The 26,468-nt window shown below is 47.9% G+C and overlaps 1 protein-coding gene across 1 annotated transcript in view; it reads left to right on the top strand.

Annotated features, from left to right (window-relative positions):
• Positions 1-26,217, top strand: part of LOC135915325 (kelch-like protein 10) — a 34,381-nt gene extending 8,164 nt beyond the window's left edge. Inside the window, exons 3-8 of the mRNA XM_065448361.2 lie at positions 2,873-3,154; positions 5,682-5,874; positions 6,220-6,389; positions 6,786-6,894; positions 10,190-10,522; positions 25,666-26,217. Coding sequence (XP_065304433.1) covers positions 2,873-3,154; positions 5,682-5,874; positions 6,220-6,389; positions 6,786-6,894; positions 10,190-10,522; positions 25,666-25,944 — 1,366 coding nt within the window. The 3' untranslated portion in view covers positions 25,945-26,217. The remainder of the gene's footprint in view (positions 1-2,872; positions 3,155-5,681; positions 5,875-6,219; positions 6,390-6,785; positions 6,895-10,189; positions 10,523-25,665) is intronic.
• Positions 26,218-26,468: the final 251 nt, after the last annotated feature.

Below are 26,468 nucleotides of genomic sequence, written 5' to 3'. Positions count from 1 at the left end.
GCCGCCACCGCGCGTCATCGACGTGCTTCTCGGCGTCTGTGTTCGGTTGCGAGAGTGGGATCGGGATCGGGATTTTCCCGCGCCGCCCTTCCCGCCACGGCTAGTCGAGCGTCCTCTTCGGTTGTCGGTGACTGAATGACGGTCTATCTCTGGAAAATTGAGGTAGTAGCCGGCGTTGCCATTACAGTCGCTGCTGCTGTTGTAACCGCTGCCGTACGCTGTAGCTGCTTCTTCCTCTTCTTGTCTTTTTCGCTCTATTTGGCGACGCTTGACTATGTATGGGGTCTTGTACCTCGCCTTGCACCTGCGGTCTCCCGTGAAGTGTCCCTTGCCGCACAGTCGACACCGCGGCTCGCATTGATGGTCAGGCGACGGATTGTTGCGTCCGCATCCACGGCAAATCTTGTCGTTGGGATTGGGGCACACGTCGGCGCGGTGTCCCAGCCTTCCGCACTCGTAGCACACGTCAATCTGCTTCCTGTAGAGGGAGCATCTGACGAGCATGGGGCCGTAATATACGTGTCTCGGTACGTGGAATCCGTCGAACAAAACGATTATGTTGTCCGTGTTGCTCATGCGTTTCGCGTGCAGCACTCCGGGGTTGCGCTTCGTCACTAGATTAGCGATGATGTCTGCCGGGCTCTCGCTCTTGGAAATGTTCCTAATGAGGCCCTTGGAAGTGTTCTCCGGGGCGGCTTGAGAACTATTCGCCTCGAACTCTCGGTCTCCGATGCAAAGCTTGCTAATGGCTCCGTAGCGTTTGGCTCTGTCTTCAGACGGCGTGCTGAGCACCACCACGTTCTGCTTAACGTTGAGGCAGATGCTATCTTTCCCGGCCGCTTCTCTGCTTACACCCGCCGCGTTACGTAGGCAGCAGTAAATGCGATCCGTCCCGTAATCGCGCACGTTGAAGCCGCCTCGGGGGCGTACGACGATTTTGTAATCGTCCGGCGGTAACTCTATCATTCGGCTTGCCATGGCAACCTGCTTCACTTGACGGGCGTACTTCCTTTTGTACAGCGCTGTAGTGACTCCCGCTGTCGACATGGCTACCGTCCGTCGCTGCATGTGCCCATGCTGGTTATGCGCCGACTCGGTCGCACCGTCGGCCTGTTTCTTCCTCTTGACATTGCACCACCCCGTTCCCTCGCCGAAATCTTCCGGCCTAATCTGTTCCGTCTACCTGGACAACTTCCATTTAACGTCAGGAAAGGCCTGACACTTTGCCGTCGGAGACTGGGAGCTCCAATGAGGTCCGGCGACACGGTAGGCTTGGCACGCCCCGCCGCCGCGGCGGCCGGGCAATAGTGGCCTATACGTGGAGATAGGCTTAGCTTGCCCCGCCTGCGTGGCGGGACAAAAGGCGCTGCTTATCGGCCAGAAGATGGGCCCACCTGGCGAAACTGGTGTCGGGGGAGTCCTGATGAGTCCGCCGATTGCTGGTAAGAAGAATTACCACGAGAAGCTCGATAATCCGCCAAAAACATAGGAAAATAGAGGAGCCGACACGAAGCACGCCTGCACTCAGTGGTCTTCTTCTTCTTCTCCTGCAGTCCGAAAACTTTTTACCAATAGCCGAGGGTTAATGGCGAAAAGAGGTCAAATCGGAAATGACTGTTTTTCTTTTTTCTGTCAAATCATGCATAATCAGTGTCTACACATCATATCAGATGGGCAGGTATCGCGGTTTTCGTGACGTCGCGTGACAGACAGGTGAAGTGGGCGTGGTCGAAAAAAGTTTTTGACCAATCGTGGAGGGCTGATAGCGGAATCGGAATACAAAAGTTTGGAATAGCTTTACGTTATAGCGCCCCAGAACAGCTCATAAAAGCACAGACAATGCGTGACGTCATGCCTGATGTGAGCACGAACAGCGCTAAATGCAGATACCGTCAACTTAAAGAAAGATAGATAAAGGCCGATCCAGCGCACTTGTCGGAGTCAAGGCTAAGCAAAATTTCCTTGAATATGGTCAATTTCATTCTGTAAAAAGAGGCACATGACGCGTGCAATGTTACTTTATTTATATTCCAAGCAAGGACCTGTTCACGTTCTTACAACGTGGAAGCTTTAAGAAACTGCTGTTACTAACGCGTGCAGTCCTTCATGTAGCTCATAACTGCCGCTTCTTCTAGGGCTCCTGAAAGGGCACCAGCTTATGCCTAGCATTTTCTAAGCGTGCGTTCCGGCTACTGCAGCCATCTAACCGCTACTTCGTACTTGCTATGCCGGCGACTTTTCCTTTCTACGGCTACTGGGCGTCGCCATTCTCAGCCCGCCCTATCAAGAAAACCCACATTCTCCTAAACACCCGCATCGAATGATCCCATTCATAACATATGAGTTTCTGTGTAAAAACTCCAGTGCTTCCATATATCATGTGGTATGATTATATATGCACGTTATGGGTGCACATGTTTTTTTTCCCTGTTTTTTTTTCTGATAGGTTGTCGTGTTACCCTGGCTGCTATAGGTCCACATATGACGACACAGGATCCTGCGTGGTAGGTTTGGTCGTTGAGAACGGAACTAACCGTTTAACGTGTTTACTACTGACTGTTACTGTTTGCAGCAAGATATAATCTCGGCCGACTACTTGTCTTTACGTGCTCATTTGATGGCGTGCTGTGACGCAGTGAAAGAAAGGTGTACCTGTATCGAGAGTAACGCTGTATAAGTGGAGCAATAACCTTGGCGTCGCGATCCCTCGTCGCGGTGACAAAGGTGGTGATTGTCACGAACTAATGAATAAACAAACGCGCACGGACAGCTTGTTTCCGAGCTCGTGACTACGAAGTTCTTGACGAAGTGCGGGGCCATTCTCAAGGTCAACCACGTGAGTCTCGTTTCGGTTCTGTCGCTTCCCTTGCAGATACCTGATGCAGCACTTCATCGAGGTTTCGAAGCGCAGTGAGGAGCTGCTAAGCCTGGACATCGACGAAGTGGAGGCCATCCTCTCCGACGAGAACCTGAATGTCATCAAGGAGGAGACCGCGTGGAAAGCGGTGGTGCGCTGGATCGAGTTCGATCCCGCCAACCGGCAGCAGCACATTGCCCGCTTGCTGCGATGTGTGCGCACGGGCCTTGTGGACACGAACTTCTTCGTGGAGAAGATCAAGTCGCACAAGTTCGTCTCGGACAACGAGTCCTGCAGGTGCGCGTCTCGATCGATACCGGGGCAACGCTTAAACGGCGTTGTGCTACTCACTTACCCTACCTGCGAAACTGGGCTGGTATTCACGAAATTATTGATACTGCTAATGCGTTTCGTGAAAACGAGCGCCAGCAACAGCGAGCGTTCTAATATTGACCGATGTGAGGGGCTAATCAGAAGCAAATCTTGTTGTCAATTTCATCACGGATTTTCCGTATCTTGCTCGTGGAGGTTTTCAATAGTTGATTATAGGCGAAATGCCCATGTCTTCACTAATTACTTCATAATCATTAACTTCATCGCACTGTATGGGCAGCATGGCTAAAGCGGGTTATCGATTTCAACTTAAAGAACATTCATATAAATTTAGAATGCATGTCCCGAAAGCTTTCTGAATTTCTGAAAAGCAAAGACAGTAAAAAGAAACCATTCTACAAATGTAAATTGTCGCTGTCATCGAGGAGAGATTTGCCGAGGCTGTGGTTATTCTAAGGATTCGTACTAAATTATCATGCCTTGAGTAGCGACCGGCTGAGATTTCGCATTAGCAACATGGGCGCTGGGCTTGCAAACAAGAAACTGAAATGAGGTATTTAAGTGTATGATGAAGCTATGCGTGAATATGGCGCCTGAGCCACAAATTTGGCGGCCAAAGAATTTTGTTCTTGAGTACTCTACAAACAAACAAACAAACAAACAAACAAACAAACAAACAAACAAACAAACAAACAAACAAACAAACAAACAAACAAACAAACAAACAAACAAACAAACAAACAAACAAACAAACGAAATAACAAACAAACAAACAAACAAACAAATGAAGAAACGAACGAACAAAAGAATAAATGAATAATTACAGCTTATGATGGGTATGAAAGGTTATGATGGAAAAGTTAATGCACTTTAAAAAAGCACGTGTTTAATATATGTTGACGTGTCTGCGTGAGCCCCGTCTTTCTCAAGACACTATATATATATATATATATATATATATATATATATATATATATATATATATATATATATATATATATATATATATATATATATATATATATATATATATATATTCTAAAAGTGTTTCGCCTGGCTGTTGAGCTCGTTCTCGCAAACGCTCCTCGGCATGCAGCTTGCGAACAGCAGGGCGACCAAATACATGGGCGAGGGAAGTCTTAAATTCCGACCATGTCTGGAACTCTGCTTGATGGTTGTTATACCACAGGCTGGCCACTCCAGCGAGGTAGAAGAGATCATGGCTCAGTTTGGCCGCTTCGTCCCAGTTGTTATGGTCGCCTACACTGTCGTACGCCGTGAGCCATTCGTCCACGTCAGTGTCGTCCACTCCAGTGTAGATAGGAGGGTCGCGATGACGAGGCACACCGGGACACGCAGTGGGTGCAGGAGGAGGCGTTTGCTGGGAGGTGTCTTGGGGCACGGTAGATGGTACGGTACGGGACCGCAGTTCTAGGCTGATCGTCTGAGGGTACCCCGCACACTCTACCAATTCTAAAGGTGTTTATTTGGCAGAGCGCGGAACAGCGCAACGTCGACGGGCAGAGGGCAGTCACAGCTTGCAAACACGAGAGCCGTTGCTGAGCAGGAGCGGTCGATCCACTAGCGTTTACAGCCAGTAGCGCCGACCCCACTAGCGTTTCTCGTCGCTATAATATATATATATATATATATATATATATATATATACCATATTGTAATTGACGCACAGCAACTGGTAATGGAGAAAGCTATGTCAACCAAAAAGTTCACTGTTCATGTCGTCGTCATCGCGCTACCATTTTCGACATTTACAAAGTATTCCGCGCCTGATGTCGGTGAATGTCAAGTTCGTGAGCTTACGTTCGCGCGACGGGCTTGGAGGCGCGACGGGCTTGGAGGCGCGACGGGCTTGGAGGCGCGACGTTTTTTTTTATGCGAAGCATATTACGAGGGCTCAAGCCAGCTCCTCAGGCGCGGCGGTGACCATGAAATCACGTGACACCGTGACGTCACGACAGAGGAGAAGTGGCTTTGGCTCAACTCTTGCAAGACGGGCTGGGTGGGAATCGAACCAGGGTCTCCGGAGTGTGGGACGGAGACGCTACCACTGAGCCACGAGTACAACGCTTCAAAGCGGTACAAAAGCGCCTCTAGTGAATGCGGTGTTGCCTTAGAAACGCGCTGTTTCTAAGGCGTGCGTCTCTTGCTCAGGCGCACATTTCGTTGCCGCGCCGAACGCTGCTTTGCTCGACGCTCACCGCGTCAAATGCGGGGCGCGTAGTCGCTGCCCTGTAGCCCATTGTCTTACACCCCTTGGCGGGTCGACGGGAACGCTGTCGCGTTCCACTCTTGAAGGCGAAGAAGTAATGCATGAGTTGTTTCTTCGTCTAGCCGAACCAAATATAGCCAAGCAACAGCAGTTCACCAGGCTAAACAGTGGTTCAACAACTAAAATAAAGGCTAGTATGCTTCGCATCCTGGGCTTAACCTTACCTAAGCCACAGCCATTTTTTATTTATCTCTCGCGCAGGCCATTGGTAATCGACACGCTGCGGTTTCTGCATGACCTGGACGTGGTGGTGCACAACGACGAAGTGCCAACGCCATTGTTCGCGCGACCGCGCATACCACACGAGGTGATGTTCCTCATCGGTGGCTTGACGGCGGGAGAACCCACTGCCTACATGGAGCGCTACGACACCAAGGCCGACAGGTGGATTAAGGTTGGTAAAGGCATCGCGGCCTTCTATGCTCGATGGTTCGAGGAGCAGCAGACACATCGCATCCATGCAGGAGGCCATCGACAACTGTTTTCCTTCGTGGAATACTCGAGGTCAGCTTTACTCTGGCGAATAAGACGCTCGCGATAGATGAGCTACCGAAGACGGCTGCGACGGTAAAAATCTGAGCAGGGAAGGCGGGATACAAATGCTGTGTCACTGGCTCTGGCATTTTGCAGCGTTCTCGCGTGTGCTAGACCGTTATTTCATTGCGCTCAGGCCGAAGTGGAGCCTTAAAGCACCACAGGAATCCCAAAAGGAGTCGTTGCTATTGTTCTGGACGCACAGGTCGAGGCCGTGGATCCCGAGGGTCCCCGGGCGTACCACAAGTGCGCGGCCATCGGAAACGACATCTACGTCATCGGGGGCTTCAACGGCAAGGAGTACTTCAGCAGCGTGCGATGCTTCAACGCGCACACGAAGAAATGGCGATCTGTCACACCGATGCACGAAAAGAGGTGCGCTTTTGCGTAGAGACATCTGAAAAAAAAATCGACTGAAATGTTACGACTTCCTTAAAATGAGTGAAATGAAAGTAGATAAAGCTCAAATCAGGCTGAACTAGACGCTATATAAAGTTTAATACCATAGATCGGTAGTGTGGTTTATGAAGGACGCATAAGAGAAGGGTTTGAAATAAGCAGAGCATTTCAGGTTCTCCAGGAGAACGTAAATATGTTTCTACAAGGATGTTTGCCTTCCACCCCCATCAGTTGAGGTGTGTGAAAAGCGTGGATGGAAAGCAGCTATTTAGTAACTTCGAAGAGTGGAAATGAAAAATTTGTGAGAAATGCTGCGTTAATCGAATCTGTGCTAAATACTTAAAGGCCAAAACGACCACTCTGATTTCGCAGGTGTTATGTGAGCGTGGCGGTGCTGGATGAGATAATCTACGCCATGGGTGGATACGACGGTCGTTACAGGCAAAACACAGCAGAGAAGTTCGACCACCGCACAAACCAGGTAACACGTCTTCGATCTTCTTTTACAGGCGCTAGCCAGCATTTGAGTAAGAGGCATTTTTGAAAACGTGGGGCTAGCCCCGACCAGTCACCAGTACACGTTCCCGAAATACCGCGTAGTGGACGTCCTTCAGTTCCTGGCTTCCGTTACTGTCATACGCTTGCAGCGCGCCTCGAGCTTTACAAGAAAACTTCAGGAATAGTTACTGAGGGCTAAAATCATCAATTGTGACTCTACGTTAAACTAGATACACATTTAAAGCACTCACTGAAAGGTGATAATTGACAATGACATAGGCCCTAGCTAAGTACTTTCGCCGAGATGTTTCCAGTCGAGATAATTGAGATTAGGGCACGCCAGACGAAATGTTTCCGCTTTAGTAGTACGAGCATCGACAAGCCGTGTCGGAAATAGTGGCGAGTTGAGGTTGGATATTCTCCATTTATGTCAGAATATATGAATCACCATTTGTTTCTTATAAATGTTCAGTACAGGGAAGATTCGGTGCAAGTTGAGAACCACCTTTTTTTTTTGGTGGGGCCATGCTTTTTAACGCAGAGCTTATAGGCGCCCAAGCGTTATTTAAATGAGGTTCGGGTTCTCTTTAGTTTGGTTTAGAGCCACTGTCCAAGCTGCGTATTAACAGCCGACTGCAAAATGCGGCCAGATATCACTAGAGGGATGTTGCTACGGCAACTAACGCCACTGAAACTGGCGTATTGCGGGCTACAGATGCGCGATACAAAGCTGTGGAGTCTCGCTGATCGTTTATGACGTGTTTAGAATATCGGTTTGGTTAATTAAGACGCCATTTCACCGTCTGTGCATACCGTGGATTCATTTGGCACAGATTTGTGTATTGCCCCCCCCCCCCTCCCCCCTCTCCCCAAACCTCTTTTTACTAGTCGCATTCTTCCACAGCATTTTTGTATTTAATTAACGGAAGTACCCGGCGTTTCAGAGTACCTTTGATTGGGAGATTTTGGTCGCACTTGTCAAACTTCATGGCATGGTTACGCTGGAGATTGCACGGACGCACTGCTGCACTCGGGACGAATAACGAAGTAGAACTTACTTGATATAGTAGTCAAGTAGTCGAAGATCTTAGCTCCGGTGGTTCTTTATTATTTAGGCTAGCGTCAGGCAATCGGACCGGAATCGAATGAGTCGGAGTTTAGCAATTAAAGAATAGAAATAACAGCCTGCCTAGAAGCGGACATGAACTGACGATCCGACACGAAAGGACACATGCCAGACATACGGCTACTAAAGCTCTACTAGGGCTTATGAGAACATCACCATCTTAGTCTCCTTAAGGGCCAGTTAACATGGTATTCGATACGAGCCCCCACTCTTCGCAGCGTCGATGCCGATTGAGACTTCCAGCTGCTAAGGGGTCCGAGAGTCGCCACTGGGCATCCCTAAGCATCCCTGTTTGACTAGTGGTGCACTTAGTGTCCTTAAGTGCAACACAAGAAATGCTCGTGAGGGCTCTCACCAAATAATCTACTCTGAAAGGGTTTAAAATGTCACCGACTCTGACTGTGTTTGGCATGTGACGCAGACTCACTAAATGGGAAAATCCCGCTTGCATTTCCGGTGTGAGCTCGATAGAACTTTGGTCCTTCTGATCGGATGCATGGTTAAATAGCCCGGCCCGCAAACATGGTCTTCTTTGCCTAGCGATTCACGGTGTGTGCGCTCGTGCGTATTTTTTTGTGTATCTCGGCTGTTCTCTTGCGTTTCGTCAGAGTACGTGGTATACCAGGTGGGTTAGCAGGTTGTCTAGCGCGGCGACAAAACACGAGAATGAACGGCGGCAAAAAGGTGCCTATTGTTACGTTTCGCCTACGACGCGCGGTATAGCCGGCGCGCATGCAACGGACGCCGGGGCTTCGTTCAAAGCGGCGGACATTTTGGCCCGTTTGGAGCTGCCGCAACGCCTCCCCGCCAAGCGCGTCCAGGCATGTTTCAGTGCCACATGTCTTCGTGTGTGCGTGTGTGTGTGTTTGTGCCCACGCTTGTCAAAACGCGGCAGCCGGGGAGTGGAGCTCCCCAAGTGTGAAGCGAGGAGGTCTGACCGGCGCCGGCTCGGCGGATGCGTCACTACACTCGCCTCAACATGTCTCTCAGCGTGTCCGTGCCCCGCTGTCACGTGTCCTAGTCCCGTGACGTTCCCTCTTGCCCTCAACTCCGAGAGTATAAAAGCAGCTGCCCCCGGACGCCAGGAGAGAGGCTCCGATTTCTTCTGCTGAGTAACGTGCTCTCCCGTCTCTCCACTTCGGTCGACCTGACCGGCCGCTCTTTTGCGATGCTAGAATAAACAAGTTGTTCTGTTAGCAGTCGACTCATGCTTTGCCAGGACCTTCAGATGCTTCCAGTTGTGCCCCAGGCCGCCAGGCCAACGCTACCCTTGGGGCTTGCGACCCATTTGCAACAACTCGTGCCAGCGGTGCGATTGCAACAACGGGCGTCAGCGCTGAGATTACAACACTATGCAGAGCGTCCAAAATTTGGTGCGCTAGCACCGGCAGCGACCATGCCGGAGATCTTGCAGGCCATGGCCCGTGGATTTGTCGATAAAAGAAATTGAAACAAGGGTACAAGGCATGCCGGGGAATGATTCCGGCTTTAGTGCTATTCTTTAAGTAGCTGCATTTTGTATAGACGGTTACTGTGCACCGCATCTACTGAACGAAGGTTTAGTTCTGGTTGAGCCCAGTCGAAGGGCTAGGAGTATTACACAACGCATCCCTAGCGAAACCACGATCCAGTAACGCTGTCAGGATTACGCAGTAAAAAAAAATAGAATATAGAAAAGAAATTGGTAATATCTGTACTGAAGTAAGTAGAGCATAATTAAAAAAAAAGACCAGTACAGAGGACCGTTATTATACAGTTATACTGAGAAAGAAGTTCAAGATGGACTTGCACAAATTTCACCAAACGCCCAAGCAAAAGAAGCCATAAAAACTGTATAGGGAAAGTAGTTTGAATTGCTTTCTAAAGAATGAAAGGAAGTTCGGCATGCCATCTCGCAAATTTGTTCCCCGTAGTCTCGGCTTACAGATACGATACCATGTGGCTTTATCTAAGAGACCCACGAATACAAATCTGTCGCGATCGCTAGTCTCAGAGGATTTAGCCTCGATAAAGACCGCGTAAGGCGCAGTCGTTTAAATTTTCAACACCTTCCTCTTGTCGTGTTACCTGCAGACTGGGTTTTCGTTTCTCAACAATACACCACCACGGTGGTCCCCTTTGCGATCGCGCTGCACTTCTTGGTCGCTCGCAGTGGACGATGATCGCGCCCATGGACATGCAACGTAGCGACGCGTGCGCCACCACGCACGACGGCTACGTGTACGTGACGGGAGGCTTCAGCGGCAGCGAGTGCCTCATTTCGGCCGAGCGCTACCACCCGACGGCCAACCAGTGGACCACGGTTTCGCACATGTGGTTCCGGCGCTCCGGGGTCGGCTGCATAGGCTTTCGGAACTGCGTGTACGTGATCGGTGGCTTCAACGGGGCCACCAGGTTGGCCTCGGCCGAGAAGTACAATCCGGAGACCAACATGTGGACCAGACTGCCCGACATGCACACGCCAAGAAGCAACTTCGCCGTGGCCGTGAGTAGTGACACGACCGCTTGGCAAAGAATATTCGAGCGTTACGCTAATTTGGCAGGTGCAATGGTTCAAACGTAGTGCTGGCGGAAACAAAAGTATGAACGAATGAAGATAGAGCGAGAGGCTACGCTCTCGTCTCTTATCACCTTGCCATAGTTTTTTTTGGCAGCGCATGCCGGAAGGAACTAGCCCATTTTTTTGACGCTGTGGTTTTATAAGCCCTTATAAGCCCTGTAAGGTCCTGTAAAGTTCGCGGTGTTCGTACGCTTGAACTTGGGGAAAAGTATAAGATACATTTGCATAGATGTTCAAGTGAAAACAGTGAACCAAACGGGCGCTCAGTAGTAGGAAAGGGTTAGATTCGATTATGGTGTTTTATGTGCCATAACCGCGATCTGATTATGAGGCTCGCCGTAGGGGGGACTCCGAAAATTTTGACCGCGTGGGGTTCTTTAACGTGTACCTAAATCTAAGTACACTGGTGTTTTCGCCCCGATCGAAATGCGGCCACCTTGGCCGGGATTCGATCCCGCGACCTCGTCTTTGCAGCCCATCACCATAGTCACTAAGCAACCATGGCGGGTTTGGAAAAGATGTTTGACAGTAGTCGGTCTATTCTATGACAATGTGCGCGAATAAACAGTCTCTCGTGCTCTTAAAAACTGTGACCAAATGTCTATTCTCGGACGACCACCAGCAATGATATTTTCTTGATACTTTGCCGTGATGCTGGTCTCAACGAAAAATATAGTGTCATTTATACGGAATCACATTCGCTATAAATATCGGTAGTTTGCTACTCCACGGTGATAATTATAGCCGTTAGGCGATAGCACCTCTTGTAATCAAATGATTTAGAATTTAGGGCTAATAATTCGAATTTGTTTCAATACCTAACGTGTACAATCTGTATGGCAGAGCCCGGTGCCACAAACACAAGAAGAGAAAATACGGCAGAATGTTTGAAATATTATCTTTCACTTTTCACCATCATCATCAGCCTACTTTATGTCCACTGCAGGACGAAGGCCTCATCCGGCGATTTCCGATTACCCCTGTCCTGAGCCAACGCATCCCAACTAGCACCCCCAAATTTCCTAATTTTGTCACACCACCTAGTCTTCTGAAGTCCTCTGTTGCACTTCCCCTCTCTTGGTCACCCTAAAGGTCCAACGGTTATCTAATCCATGCATTACATGACGTGCACAGCCCCATCTTTTTCTTTTGATGTCAATTAGAATATCGTCTATAGCCGTTTGCTCTCAGATCCAAACCGCTGTTTTTCTGTCTTTTAAGGTAGGCCTAGCATTCTTCGTTCCATCGTTCATTGCGCAGTCCTTAACTTGTTCCCAAGCTTCCTTGTCGGTCTCCAAGACTCTGCCTGCCCCATATGTCAGCACACGTAAAATGCACTGGTTGTATACCTTCCTTTTCCACGATAACGGTAAGCTTCCAGTCAGGAGCTCACGATGTTTGCCATATGCGATCCAACCCATTCTTATTCTTCTGTGAATTTCATTGTCATCGTCAGGGTTCTCTGCGATTAGGCAAAACTGATCTAAGCTTCTGTCATGTCCCCAGCGATAACCTATAGTCCCCCCCCCTCCCAAACCAGCATCCCACTCTTCACTTATCTAGCAAGGTATTTGCCCAACACTTACGCAGATGTCACCCATCTCCGCATAAGCATCACAGATAAACGCAAATACCGCGGCTTTACCACGCACATTATACAGCTGCAAATTGCAGCAGGGTTACGCGTTATTGCTTGCACGTCTGTGGTAATGGCACACCACAAGCAAACGTTTACGAAAACACTTTGGCTGTCGGCCATTCATGTAAATATGCACATTTGGTAACAAAATGGTCCGGTTCTTAGACAGAGACATCGCCCGCTCTGTATTTTCCGGCCAATTAAGCCCGCTAAAAGCGCCGAAAAGGTGGAGACGCGATAACTCGGAATATTCCAGTTGTTTGAGTGACGAAGCACTCCAGTTCTTCAATATTGTTCCTGAATAATTGAGCCTTGATGCCCTGTATGATGCGTCGCAAGGTAGAAATGCGCTCTCATAGCAAGCAATTACCTTATGTACAATTAGCGCTGGACTAAGAGGGGGGCTGCTAAGGGGGCTGGAGCCCAGGGTCTCAGCTGGGACAGTAGGAGAAGGGGGCCCATTTATTCTAACCTGCTTAGTATATGGAACCATGGGCAACGGAACTTCTAGTGACATGTATGAAGCGAGAAAACCAAAACGAGCCGACGGGGCCCCCCACCTAATCTAACAGCATGCGTTTAGCCTGGTCATTTGGGCAGAGCTTGTCAAACTACAAAAACAGGGATCCCCCGCCACCCCGCTGGGGCCCTCTTTCTTACGAAGTGAGGTGCGTTTGCTTGGAAGAATTTTCGTGGTTTCCTGTCAGTCCGTCTGTCCAGTGCTTTCTGGAGAGGAGGGGCAAGGGAGAAACACGTAAAACATGTAATGTGGGATGAGGACATACATCTCCGTTGCCTCTTATCACCACCGCGGGACCCTCCACCTTTCAAAAAGTTCCGCCGCTGTCCTTTTCATAGAAAGGATGTGCTGCAGTACCGAACAGTACCTCCCATTCGACTTTTCTTTACCGCGATGGTAATTTTGGCGGGCGAGGATGAGTCCGATAGCAGATGATGATGAGTCTGATGGCAGGGTCTAGGCAGGAAAGGAAAGATGATGTCACACGTGCTTTTGTCCACGTGCCGTGAGGCATGGAATGTTCACTGTTCGGGCTAGGGTTGTGGAAGAGTGTAGGGGGAAGTTGGAGAGCTGGACACAAAGGCCTGTCTTCAGGGCCCATTCCTGCCTAATGCTGCGCCCCTTCGCACGCGCTCGCCGGAAAAAATAAGTCAGACTGGCCCCCGAACTTTCCAGAAAGAAGTGGAAAAAGATCACCCAGAGGCGATGGCGGGCGCGTAACTTCGCCCGCGCTAGGAGTCACCCTCTCCCATTCGTTCTCGCGCTCGGCGTCGACGGGGCGAAAGAAAAATCGAGAACCTCCCAGAACAGACGATTGCTCCTAGCCAATAGGAAGACGAGACCGGAACGGGAGAAGGAGTGTGTTTGTACGGAGGAGGAGGGAATTTGTACAAGGAACTCTATGCGTATGTGAACGCCTGCTTTGACGCTACTAAGAGACAGACGCGGCGCGCGTCTATAAAATTAAGCTGATCGCAGGCTTGAATTAAGCCCCGAGCCACCAGTTAAGCTTACGTAAGCCCGCCCGTTGAGGAGCTCCCGGGGGACGCACCACTCTCGGCCAGCCACGTACCATCCAGGCAGCGTGCGCCAGTCATCGGGATGGCCACCATAGGACACTTGCGGTCACGTCGGACTGACGAAGTGCCCGGTGAACAATTAGCATCCATTCATGCGAAAATGCTGGGTCGGAATCATCAAAGTGGTGCGTCTAAACGAAAGGCGAAGTTAGAAAAAGAAGAGCGTGAAAAGAAGCTACCAAAGATGACAAAGTACCTACTGAATGCAGCTTCCGCCGAGCAGTATGATCGCTCTACCCAGAGTCTGTGTCAAACTCCCAATAGTACCGACTGTGCTTCTGTGGAGAACTTGCCAACTCCATCACCACGGTTTCCTGGCTAGAAGCAAGGTTTGACTCATCTTGGTTGTCTGGATCCTGTGAGAACGGCGCAAACCTCATTCGTCCATATTTCTTTGCAACCAACGCTAACCGAGCCCTGTCCTGTTCCTGAGTCAGCAACGTCTAAGCTACTCGGCCGGGCCCCTGCCACAGAGCTCCAGGTGTCCGGTCCGCCACGTCCCATTTCTACTACTGCTGATCAACAGGTGCGAAACCTCCCCGATAATCCTCCTTCTACTGACGAGCGCCAGGAAACAACACTCCAAGAACCGGCTGACTTGTTTACTGTTAGCTTGGCTTTAAATAATCATGCTGCCATCCACAAAGTGTGCCTCGAGAGGACGAATGAGACAGCTTCTCGTTCCGGCAACAGAGAAGTACAGACACCCCCGCAGCAAGAGGTACGTTGCGAGATTCTCCGAAGTGACCCTGCTAAGTGGCCGGACGTTATTCCTGACCGCTTTCGGAGTGTATGCCTTGAGAAAGACATTGAAAATCGGGTCGAAAATTTTCCGTCTTCCGAAAGGGCATACAAAACTCAAACGGTATATGTCACCTAATGTTTTCGTGGGAAAGGCTGTAAGTGGGGAGGCGTACGAGCGACAATGGTAATGTAGTGGGAGTCCAAAGGTTCCGTTTACTGTTTCATGTGCAAACTATTTTCCATTTGAAGCAACCCCAGTGCTTTCACCACGCACGGCTTTTCTGATTGGAAAAGAGCAGAAGAAAAGGGTTGCGCACATGAAAATGGCGGAGCACCGAAACTACGCGGTAGCATGGCTCGCCTGCTCTAATGCGAGCAGCACAATTTACCAGAAGCTGGTTAACCATCTTGTCAATGAGACCGCTTACTGGACAGAGGTGTTGAAGCGCGTAGTCGTAGTTAAGCTTCTAGCTGAGTGCAACCTAGCGTTTAGGGGCAGTGAGGACATTTTTGGTTCACCGAGAAATGGCAATTACATGGGAGTGCTTGAGGCCATTGCCAAGTTCGATCCCGTTCTAGAGGAGAACATCAAACGCTACGGAAACAAAGGAAAAGGTCACCCATCGTATCTGTGAAAATAATTTGTGATGAATTTATCGAGCATGTGCCAAGGGCTGTCAAGGAACACCTCGTTGACGAAGTGAAACGTGCAAAATACTTCTCTTTTTGTTGGTTCGACTCCAGACCTTACTAACGCTGATCAGCTGTCAATTGTTTTACGATACTATTTAAATGGGAAAGTGTGCGAGCGCTTTCTTGGATTTGTTCCAATTGAATCGCATACCGGCTTGTATCTTTTCGATACCGTGATGTCCCTCTTGACGACCAATGGCATCTTAATTAATGATTGTAGGGGTCAAGCTTATGATAATGCGAGTAATATGTCAGGAAAATACAATGGTCTGCGAGCTAAAATCAAGAACCTGAACGAATTGGCAGTTACGCCACGTGTGCTGGTCAATCGCTGTGCGTGTAACGTTGACAGTTGCCTTTAAGGCAGTAAAATTTGTCACTGTAATTCAGAGACTGTATGTGTTCTTTAGTGTCTCACCTAAGCCATGAAGATATCTTTTGGACAGCGTGGGTGGAACTGGCCAGCAGCTTGTTTTGAAAAGTCTCTCTGAGACCAGGCGGTCAAGACATGCTGAATCATGTAAGGCCATTCTGAAAAATTTCAATGCAGTCTTGTGTTGCCTTGAAGCTATATCAAAGAACGAGGAAGAAAACGATGACACTAGGAACGAAGCGCACTCTCTCTTCAAGAAAATGACAAAACTGGAGACTGAATTCATGGCGATTTTCTGGAGTGAAATCTTGGAGCGCTTTGACAAAACGAGCATAGCACTGCAGAAACCAGGCCTAGGCATTCCAACTGCTGCAGACCTGTTGAACTCTCTACAAGGCTTTGTTATTTCTTTGTGACTTCTCTGATACCTTCGAAGAGAGAGCGCGCACGCTAAGGTCCAGTCAATGTTATCAGGGTGAGAGCAAACGCATCCTTTTGAGTAACCACCCGATCGGAAAAAGCGATAGTGTGCTACAAGGTAAAAAAAAAGTTTATCGTAGAGACCTACAATGTTGTACTTGACAGTCTAAGCGTTGCTTAGCGAGTGCGAAAGGCTGCCTACACTAAACTCTGCGAAAGGTTCGAATTCTTAAAATTGCTGACAGAAGTTGGGAGCGAGGCCTTTCTGGCACAGAAGGCTGAGAAGTTGGTGAAAACCTACAAAAATGATTTGGAGCCAGCGTTTTCCGTTGAAATCGTTCAGTTTGCGAACTTTCTACACAACTCTGTGTGCCTGGACGCGAGTCCCCTGGGAATAATGAAGCTGCTGCACGAAAGAAAGCTTATTCATGTGTTTCCGAACCTTTCTATTGTTTTGCGAGTGTACCTAAGCCTACCCGTGGCAAACTGTGAGACCGAACGATCGTTTTCCCAGTTGTCGCTGATAAAAAATCACATTCGTTCGAGCCTCCTTGACGACAGGGGGAACTCGCTTGCTATCATGCCCATTGAAAGTGACCTCCTCCGTGATCTATCCTTCGAACAGACTATATCTGATTTCGCCAAAGCGAAGGCGCGAAAGATGCCATTTTAAAAAAGGACTGTTCGCGCTCTCCATGAATAGTCCCAATAAGTTAATTGTGTTTTCTCCCAGCCTCCACGTTGCCAATGAAACTGTGGGCAGTGTAATTCAAGGTATGCAAATCTTCGTTGTTTGTCTCTTGTTTGTCCTGCTTGTGATATTTAGCGTGCTTATAAATAACTGTATTTTTGTTGTTTTTAATAGTGCCACGTTTATTTGGTGTCGTCCTTGATTGTATTACCTTTAATGAAAATATTGTTGATGGCATTGAGGCAACTGCCAGACTTCGTCTTCCTCTCGTCCAATCCAACTTCTTCCTTCCCTTCACCGTAACAATATTTTCAAATAATGTTTTGTAATTACAGTCGGTAATTTTCGTCTGTATTCTTGAGCATGTTTATGGTGTTTGTGTTGCCTTAACTATTGTATATATCTTTTGCATATTCATAGAGTAACGTCTATAGCGATTACTGCAGTCTGATGCTTGAATTTCAATAAAGGATGTTTGGGATACAACCATGCGTCTCCTCACGGGATTAAACTTAGTGATGCAAACAAAGCCTAGCTTCAGAAGGATCGGCATCTGAGCTGTGTTGTCTTTTCTACGTTCTTGTTCGTCTTGAGTGCACGAAAGTTTCCTTAAAGCCTAGCTTTTGCTAAAAGCAGAATACAAATTAATCACAAAGTGAATATATCTGTTGGTGTTTGCAAGAGCAAGCCTTTCAAGCAAGTTTGTTGTTTTCCTTGTAATAATAACAATAATAATAACCCCGTTGATCGCACTTCGTTCTTTTTAATTTGGTGGAATTAAAATGAAACATGGCATATTTCCAGTAGCGTAGCAGGCGACAGGGGGGGGGGGGGGAGTCAGTATAGGGAAAGGGGGCCTCCATGCGGATTAGCCCAGGGCCCCCGTTTTTCTTAATCCGGCTCTGTGTTGAACGCTGCATCTGGCAGCACATAAGGCAAAGTCAGTACTTTTTATTTTTCACAAACTAACTTGTCAGTTTTGGAGGCACCGTAGAGGTCGAGTGAGGTTACGTGGGCACAACGCATGGCACCTTGCTCGCGGTCTTTACAACAGCTGACACAAGGTCGCTGTGTTTAGGATCCTACAGTTTAAAATTGCGTAATAATTATTTCGCGACTTGCCTAATCATGCTAATTGTTACTGCATGATAACTAAGACATCCATGAATCTATTTATACCAACTGATAATTATAGCACCCTCCTATTTTGTTATTCCGGTTTCGGTTCCCCTCCCTCCCTTTTCCCTTTATTTATATATATTTTGAAACACAATCATCAACACTTTACGAAGTCAATATACCTTTTTCGGCGCCTCAACCCAGAGTATCGCCATTTCTGGATGCCGCCGTAACGACACCTACGTTGAGCGGCTGGGGCAATGCCTCTTAAAGACCATACCGCTGCCTTTCAGTTACCCCATATATTGAGCCCCATATTCCTCGTCGCCATCTTAACTACTTGAAAATTACCCGACGTATTGCTGCTATGCTGCTCAAGTCACTCTTTCAACTCATGTTTTTTTTTGTCTTTTGTGTTACTCGAGCACAGACAGCCTGACTGGCTCTTCTAATGCCACAAGAACATGCCGCCAAAGACACCCATGAATGCTTCCGAACCTCTCGCCTCCCCAACGCGCTCCGGGGCCCCCATCTTTCCTAAAAATTTTTTTCTCTTTCTTGTTCTTTCTCTCTCCTTTTTTGTTGTCTTGGTGTCGCCCAGCCTTTTTTTCTCTGCTTTTCTTTCTTTTCTTTTCTCCCCGCGTTCCCATTCTCCCGCTCTCGTCCCCTCGTCTTGGGAACGAAGCTCGCACACGTCGGACGACAGCGCTCATTACCTGTGAAGTATCTCCCTCTAGAACCAGCCGCCAGCGACAACACCCGCATGTGACGTCACTGCACTAACCCTTTAAAACTCACATGCCGAGGATGACGAGGCCGCCTTTGATGAAGGTAGGTCCTCCTATCGAAATGTTGGCCAGCCTTTCTGAGGCACTTTATTTCTGTTTACAAACTTTATACAATATTGTAGTAAGTAATAGTAATTTCCACAGACTCCTTCACAGACTCTAGAAGCTGACTTGCGATCCTGAACTGTTGTTCCCTTGCCCGGTTGTTCATCATTATCTTTGTATTCTCCATATTAATCTTCAACCCCACTCTTATACCCTCCCGGTTAAGGTCTTCAATGATTTGCTGTAACTCGTCTGCAGTGTTGCTGCATATAACAATGTCATTGGCAAATCGAAGGTTGCTGAGGCATTGCCGTCAATCCTTACTCGCAAACCTCCCCAGTTTAAGAGCTTGAATACTTCTTCGAAGCACATAGTGAATAGCATTGGAGAGGTTGTGTCTCCTTGGCAGCCGACGTTTATTGTTTAAATAGTAAAATTCTATGGGCTTTACTTGATAAGCGACAGGTAAGCAATTGCGAGTGCTATTCGTGGTCCTGTACTGTGTTCGTTTTGTTTGTAGACAAATGAATGGATTCGTGCCCAGCTCCAAAATTGTGAATTTGTATGGATAAATACTGCTCGGTTATTTGTGCGAACATGACCGTGAAATTTTAGATGGCTACCACAACTATATGAAGTAATTTATTGGAAGAATACTGCCGCAATAAAATGGTTTCCCCATCCACTGTGACAGATTTGTCACATTCCACTCTGTCATTACCACGTTTCGCAAGCAATTATAACTTTTGCTCTGTACCTGGTGCCACAGAAAAGGGAGAGAGAGGGCTCTTTATTAGAAATACAGAGAATTTTGCCGGCGCGTATATAACCGCTGGCATGCTACTCTGTATAGGGATGGGGAATGGGATTAAAAGATTCCCCGCAGAAAAGTATGGTCATTGAGAAATTTATGGCATTCGATACATCAAATGACCGCAGAAAAGTATGGTTATTTCATGCATCAAGCGCCATTACCAATGAATTACATTACATTTGTCCTGGGTTTAATCACATTAAATCACAAGTTTAATCACAATTAATCACAATCACAATAAAACCCATTTACATATGGGTTTTATTTGTTGGCGTAATAATTTGCAACTATATATATGCCCGTTAAGTGCATTGTGTCCTCTACCTTTTCTTGTTCACGAGAGCGTGTTTGCCTAAAAGGAATGATGTTACGGTGAAAGGAAAGAAAAAGGTGACATGAACTAGAGGAAGACGAAGACTGGCCGTTGCCTGAACGCCATATACACCAGTTGTAAATATATATTATTTTACACTCGTGGACCTGCTTTCGTTCTGCAACATTTTTGTGGAAGTGCGGGGTACAATCACGGAACTTCGCAGCGGACGTCATCTACCAGCCGCGTCAATAGCAAATCAACCGACCGAAGCGACAACGCCTCAGCAACCCGTGCCAACGGTCATCCTCACCCATCCGCCGTACCCGCAGACAATTTGTGGCACGGACAATGCCGACGTCGAAGACTGGTTTACGATGTACGAGCGAGTGTGCGACAGCAACAGGTGGGAGCCAACAATGCTGCTAGCAAACCTGATATTTTATCTTAGAAGAACTGGAAATAAATGATCCGATACACATGAAGCTGACCAAACGAGCTGGGTGTCTGCAAAGGCAAAATGCGAGACCTGTATGGCAGACTTGTCGGTCTTCAGCTGGCAGGAGAAAAAGAACTTGTGTGCCGCACTCAGACGTCCACAGAATCCTATGTCGTCTACATATAGGATGTGCTGGCCCTCTGTCGCAAGGCTGATAACAACATGACCGAGGCAGACAAGATTGCTCACATACTGAAAGGTATTGAAGACGATGCTTTCACTGTCCTGATGTGTAAGGATTGTGCCACAGTGGATGCAATTATGAAGGGGTGCCGGCTCTTTGATCAAGCGAGGGGCTGCCGCGTCGCTCAAAGTTTCGGCGGATTGGCCAATAAGACCACGACATTTTTTCGCGATGCGAAGCAGGACCGGAAGATATAACGCGCATCGTTCCCCGTGAGCCTGAGGCCATGACTCGGCTCCAGTTCGTTCCGATTGTCGGCAAAGTACGCCCGCTATCTCCCTTATACAAGCGGTCGTTCGGGAGGAAATAACAAGTTCGGGCATTCCATCTCTCTGCTCGGTCCACCATACAAACACCTACCAGATTTCTCCTGCCACTCGCTCCCAGGTGCAAAGCTTTCCGCCACTCCGTCGCAACCCAGCTGACTGGCGCACAGCGGATGATAGACCCATCTGTTTTAATTGTTCTGGTATTGGACACATCGCCCGTCATTGCCGCAACCACTGGTCGTCGCCTTCTCGGTGGTCGTCTCCGAGTCACTACCGCCAATTGCCAGACAATCGTACTTTCTCGCCCTATACGCCGACAAGGAACATCAACGCCGACAATGCTCCACCAAGACCCAGCTGCTCGCCGTCTCCGCAAGGTCGTAGGTCCGGCTCGTCTCTCGTTCACCGCTCTTCGTCCCCGTCTGCAACCGGCCGCTTCACTTCGGGAAACTAGGCGGTTCAGCTCCCGAAGGTGGAGCTGCAACTCTGACCCACCCCACAAATTCTCTGTTGACCCTGCCTACACGTGGAAACCTACTGGACATTGAAGTTGATGGCGTTCCTGTTACAGCTCTCGTTGACACAGGAGCGCAGCTTTCACTAATGAGCCCTGCTCTCCCTCGAAGGATCAAAAAGGTTCTGACGCCCGCCGTACCGTGGACTGTGTGAGTCGCCTATGGGAGTGCTTCACCTGTTCTTGGAATGTGGCACAGCACATGTGACCACTGGGGACCATTATATCGTTGTTTTATTTGTCGTCCTTGAGCACTGTCCACACAACCTAATTCTCGGCCTCGGCTTCCTTGCAAAGCACTCCGCCAATATTGACAGCTCCGCAGGTGTTGTACAGTTGGATCTGCTGCTTCCTGCCGACGCAACAACTTGTGGTTCACACCGCTTTTGTTCAGCTGAGTTTGCAAGGCTGTCTCCACAAGCGGCTACAAATGTCCTCCTGACGTCCTGTCCTCCCGTACCTGATGGCGAGTACGTCGTGTCGCCGCTTACTGACATGGTTTTGTCGTGCAATATTGCCCTACCGAGCACCTTAACCCGGATCCGCGAAAACTGCGCTCGCGTGCCAATCCTCAATTTTGCATTTTCGTCGCATGTGCTGCCACATGGTATCGCCATAGCGCATGTCATTCCTTTGGAAGAATTTGAGACTTATTCTTTGACCTCTGAATCCTTCCTCATTACCAACAGACGTTTGTCACCCACTCCTTTGTACTCGACTTCTGCGGACTATGTTTGTAAGATGATTGCCCCTGACCTTCCTTCCAAGCAGACAACAGCTCTTCGTGGCCTCCGGTCAACTTATCGAGATATCCGATTTTGACGACCGTCCACTGGGCCAGACATCTGTTGTCACGCATTGCATCAACACCGGTGACGCCGGCCCCATTCATAGGCGGCCATATTGTGTCTCCGTAACAGAAAGGGCCATCACACAGAGGTAGACAGGATGATGGACAAGGTCATCATTGAACTTTCCAGTAGCTCGTGGGCATCACCGGTTGTCTTAGTAAAGAAAAAGGACAACTCGTGGAGCTTCTGCGTTAACTACCGTCACTTCAACAGCATAACAAAGAAGGACGTTTATCCCCTAGCCTCGCACTGATGACGCTCTTGACTGCCTTCGCGGATCCCAATACTTTTCATCATTTGACCTGCGCTCCGCCTATTCGCAGATTGGCGTCGATGAGTTGGACCGCTAGAAAACCGCCTTCGCCTCACCGGATGGTCTGTACCAATTTAAAGTCATGCCCTTTGGATTATGCAATGTGCCAGCTACATTCGAGTACATGATGGACACTCTCTTGCGGGGCTTGAAGTGGTCTACATGTCTGGGTTACCTCGACGATGTGATTGTGTTTTCGCCGAACTTTGAGAGCCACCTGCGGCGCCTCACGACCATACCTTCCATGTTTCGCAGGGCTGGCCTTCAGCTAAACTCCTCCAAGTACCATTTCGGTCCCCGTGAAATGAACATGCTTGGCCATCTCGTAAACGACGCAGGAATCCAGCCTGATCCGCAGAAAGTTCACGCCATGTGAAATTTTCCTGTACCTTCTTCAACAAACGATGTCCGTCGTTTTCTGGGCTTATGCTCTTATTTTCGGCGATTTGTAAAAAACTTTGCCGACATCGCCCACTCTCTCACTGACCTTCTTAAGAAAGATGTCCGTTTTTCTTGGGGATCAGTGCAGGAGAAAGCCTTCTCTACCCTGACTTAGCGGCTTACAACTCCCCTGATTCTGTCTCACATTGACCCTTCTGCGCGCAGTGAAGCACGAACTGACGCGAGTGGTATATTTAACGCGTTGTGAACGAATAAGAGAGAGAGAGAGAGCAAGGACAGGAAACGCAGGGAGGTCAACCAGACGAGCACCTGGTATCCAAGGGGCTGTTACTGTAACTCTACGATTTTATTGCTTCGTTATTCCGAAAACCGTAAAATTAGAACGAGCGGCATAAACTCTCTGCTAACGTTACTTTCGAGCTTACGAAAAGCTGCTAAGTTTTCGTCTATGGTATAAAAACAATGTATAACATGATACGAATGCTCTTGGGAACTGCTGCAAGGATGTTGGAACCCGTGCAGTCCACACACACACAAAAAAAACATGATCTTAAAAGGGATGAAGACTGATGATGGATGATGACTGATGCGACAATAATACCTTACTCATTGTTTCACTAGGTCTGGCACTACAGTCATCGATGGGTACTTATGCTGTTTTTATTTTGTGCACTTTTGGAATGAGTACTAGCAAACCACTAAAAGAGTAAACGTACGATGAGCCGAGCTGAATCAGGACCATAACGTTCATATTTGCTAGGGTTCCTATGAGCTCTTTACATTAGCGAAAAAGATTAGATAGAAGCACACCGCGCACAGTATGAACTGTGGTAATAACTGCAATACTTCGCGAACGAAGCTCTTGCCGAAAGGCTATAATCGGGCTAAAACTTTTAATCCATTCACATAAATCTAGTGTTATGAAAATGCGACTAGATTTGAAAACTTGCCGTGAAGCGCCAAGAACCATTTGCCGTTGCTTTCCACGTCCGTCTAACAGGATCCGTAGCGTTTGCCACCAGTAAGCTTAAAACGGCGAACGCTTGGGACGTGACATAGTCTTCGCTACAAAGATTGCTCTAGGAAATATTCGTGCTAGTATCTACGGGAGTGGTAAGTATATGCTGATTCAGCCAGCACGGGAAGGACGGGCATCGTGTGAATTTTCCTAAGCTTTGTCCTTCTAGCTTGAAACGGCTATGTAATGCAGCAAATAAAACATGTTAGACAATGCAGCATTTCGCATTCATTACGCATGCTGGCTAAAAGCGACTGACTTGCTGTGCTTGAGTGCTTGAGTGCTTGAGTATGAGTGCTTAGAAATTTATTTACGTTTCTTTTACCCTGATTGTCTGTCAACGTTGCAGAGTTGAGTGGTTTATCTGTGAAACAAACGAGCAGAAATCACAGCATACCCTTAAGTCATACAAAAGCTCATAATTATACAATGATAGCTAAGACTTGACCGAACTTGTGGTCATCATTAATATTTACAGCATCAGCGGGAACGCGGTTCTGCTACTGAGAGGCACGAGGCAAAAAGTGATGATAAAAATGTTTTTTTTTTATGTGTTGTATGACGGGATTTCTACTTTGTGGTCGCCTTCGATGCAAATGGGATGTGTGCTGTCCGCCGAGGGTCATGCTGAAAACAATGGCGGTACAACTTGCAAGATTAAGCGTAATAAATGACGTCGGAAGAACGTTTGAAGACAGAAGAGAAGACGTTATCAACTAATATCTCTACTATCATTCTCCTGGTATAGCAGAATGATTGAAGCGCCAGATTTCCTTCTAGTGATCTTTTTCAGGGAAAATATGCGGGCCTAGTAACATATGCAAGACCTCCTGGTTGCGAATATGGCCAATCTATTGTTTGTAAAGGAGCAATTCAACAGCCCGTGTTCGATCTGGGTGCTTATGTTAGGAGTGGTCTCTTTCCCTCCGTTCGTTGTCTATCGCTCTGCAGTAGATTTGGCTGGCCAACGAAAAAGAATGACGCGCTGTGCAGCGGTGTTGTGTGGCGGAGGGCTGGCACATATTTTTCAAGCTGTAGAAGCAGTACACCACACGCTTTTCCCGCCCAAAACGATGGCACGTTGCAATTACGAAGGATGGAAAAGACCTATAGGACACAGGTCTTCGAGAGCCACTTTGTTGTCATCGGTACTTGGGAAGCTTGCTCACGTCGTGTAGTATAAAGCTGGTTGTAAAGATGTGACACCTGAAAGGTAAGCCTACGGAAACCGATACTGGTGGGTAGAGAAATCATTGGGGTGCTCTGACACTTGCCAGTAATTTTTTATGGGTCAAGAGGGATTGGAGCGTTATCTAAACAAACAAACAAACAAACAAACAAACAAACAAACAAACAAACAAACAAACAAACAAACAAACAAACAAACAAACAAACAAACAAACAAACAAACAAACAAACAAACAAACAAACAAACAAAAAACAAACAAACAAACAAACAAACAAACAAACAAACAAATAAATAAATAAATAAATAAATAAATAAATAAATAAATAAATAGATAAATAAATAAATAAATAAATAAATAAATTGATTAATAAGTAGATAAATAAATAAGACAAATAAATAAATGAAAATAATGTCGAAGATGCCATGCCAGTACTAATGTCAACGAGCTGACGTTAAGCCAAAGTAGAAGGAATTGTTTGCTGCATCGTTTTATTGCACTTCAGAAGGTGCTGATGAACTGACGACCTGTGGTTATGGGGAACGCTAACTTCGTTTTTTTTTCTTTTTCGCTTATCGCGTGGCTTTCACTAGATAATCGACAACCTGGTGTTCGCCATCGGCGGCTTCAACGGCGAGAGTGCGATCAATCTCACTGAGTGCTACGACCCGACCACGGACCAGTGGTACGAGGCCACTGACATCAGCGAGAGCCGCGCGGGGTTTGCCGCTTGCGGCATTTCCGGCCTGCCCGACATCTCCGAGTACGTCTACCACAGCCGGGACAAGCTAATGGAAGAGAAGCGACAGAAGATGCTCGACATCCTCAAGCACCGAACGCGTCACGTGAACCGTGACGACAAGAACGCGTAAAAGCAAAAAAAAAAGAAAGGTCAGGGACGGACGGCGGTTGAGAGCCGACGCCCGCCGCCCTGCTCGTAGTAGCCACGACTATGTTCCGTTGGTGCGACGACACAGTCTTGCCCGTTGATTACGCGTTGCGTTTAGTGACGTAATTTGATGACGCCACTTCTCCGGTGGTGCCGAAAACTTGGGCGCCGATTCGAAATGGCACTTATAGGTCCCACCGGTGTACGGTACGTAAAGTATTTATTCCAATTACATTTCACGAAAGACAGGAGTCAACTTCTGTAGCGATTTCTTGATGATGAAATTAAGGCGTTTTGACGCTGTGTGCGCCTAGTGGATTCTGAGAGTTGCTGTTAGGGCTGTTACAAGAGAGAGAGAGAGAGAGAGAGAGAGAGAGAGAGAGAGAACATTATTGAGTACCAGCAGTTTAGTCGGCTGGGCCTAGGCCTCCTACGATGGGACGTCGAGGTCTTGCCTCTTCGCTGCTTCGTAAGTCTGTTGGGTAGCCCAGTGTTGGTCGTCGAGAT

The sequence above is a fragment of the Dermacentor albipictus genome, chromosome 1 (genome assembly GCF_038994185.2).
Source record: "Dermacentor albipictus isolate Rhodes 1998 colony chromosome 1, USDA_Dalb.pri_finalv2, whole genome shotgun sequence".
Taxonomy (NCBI): Eukaryota; Metazoa; Arthropoda; class Arachnida; order Ixodida; family Ixodidae; genus Dermacentor; species Dermacentor albipictus.
The sequence above is the reverse complement of the archived record's forward strand: the minus strand, read 5'-3'. Positions and strand labels throughout refer to the sequence as shown.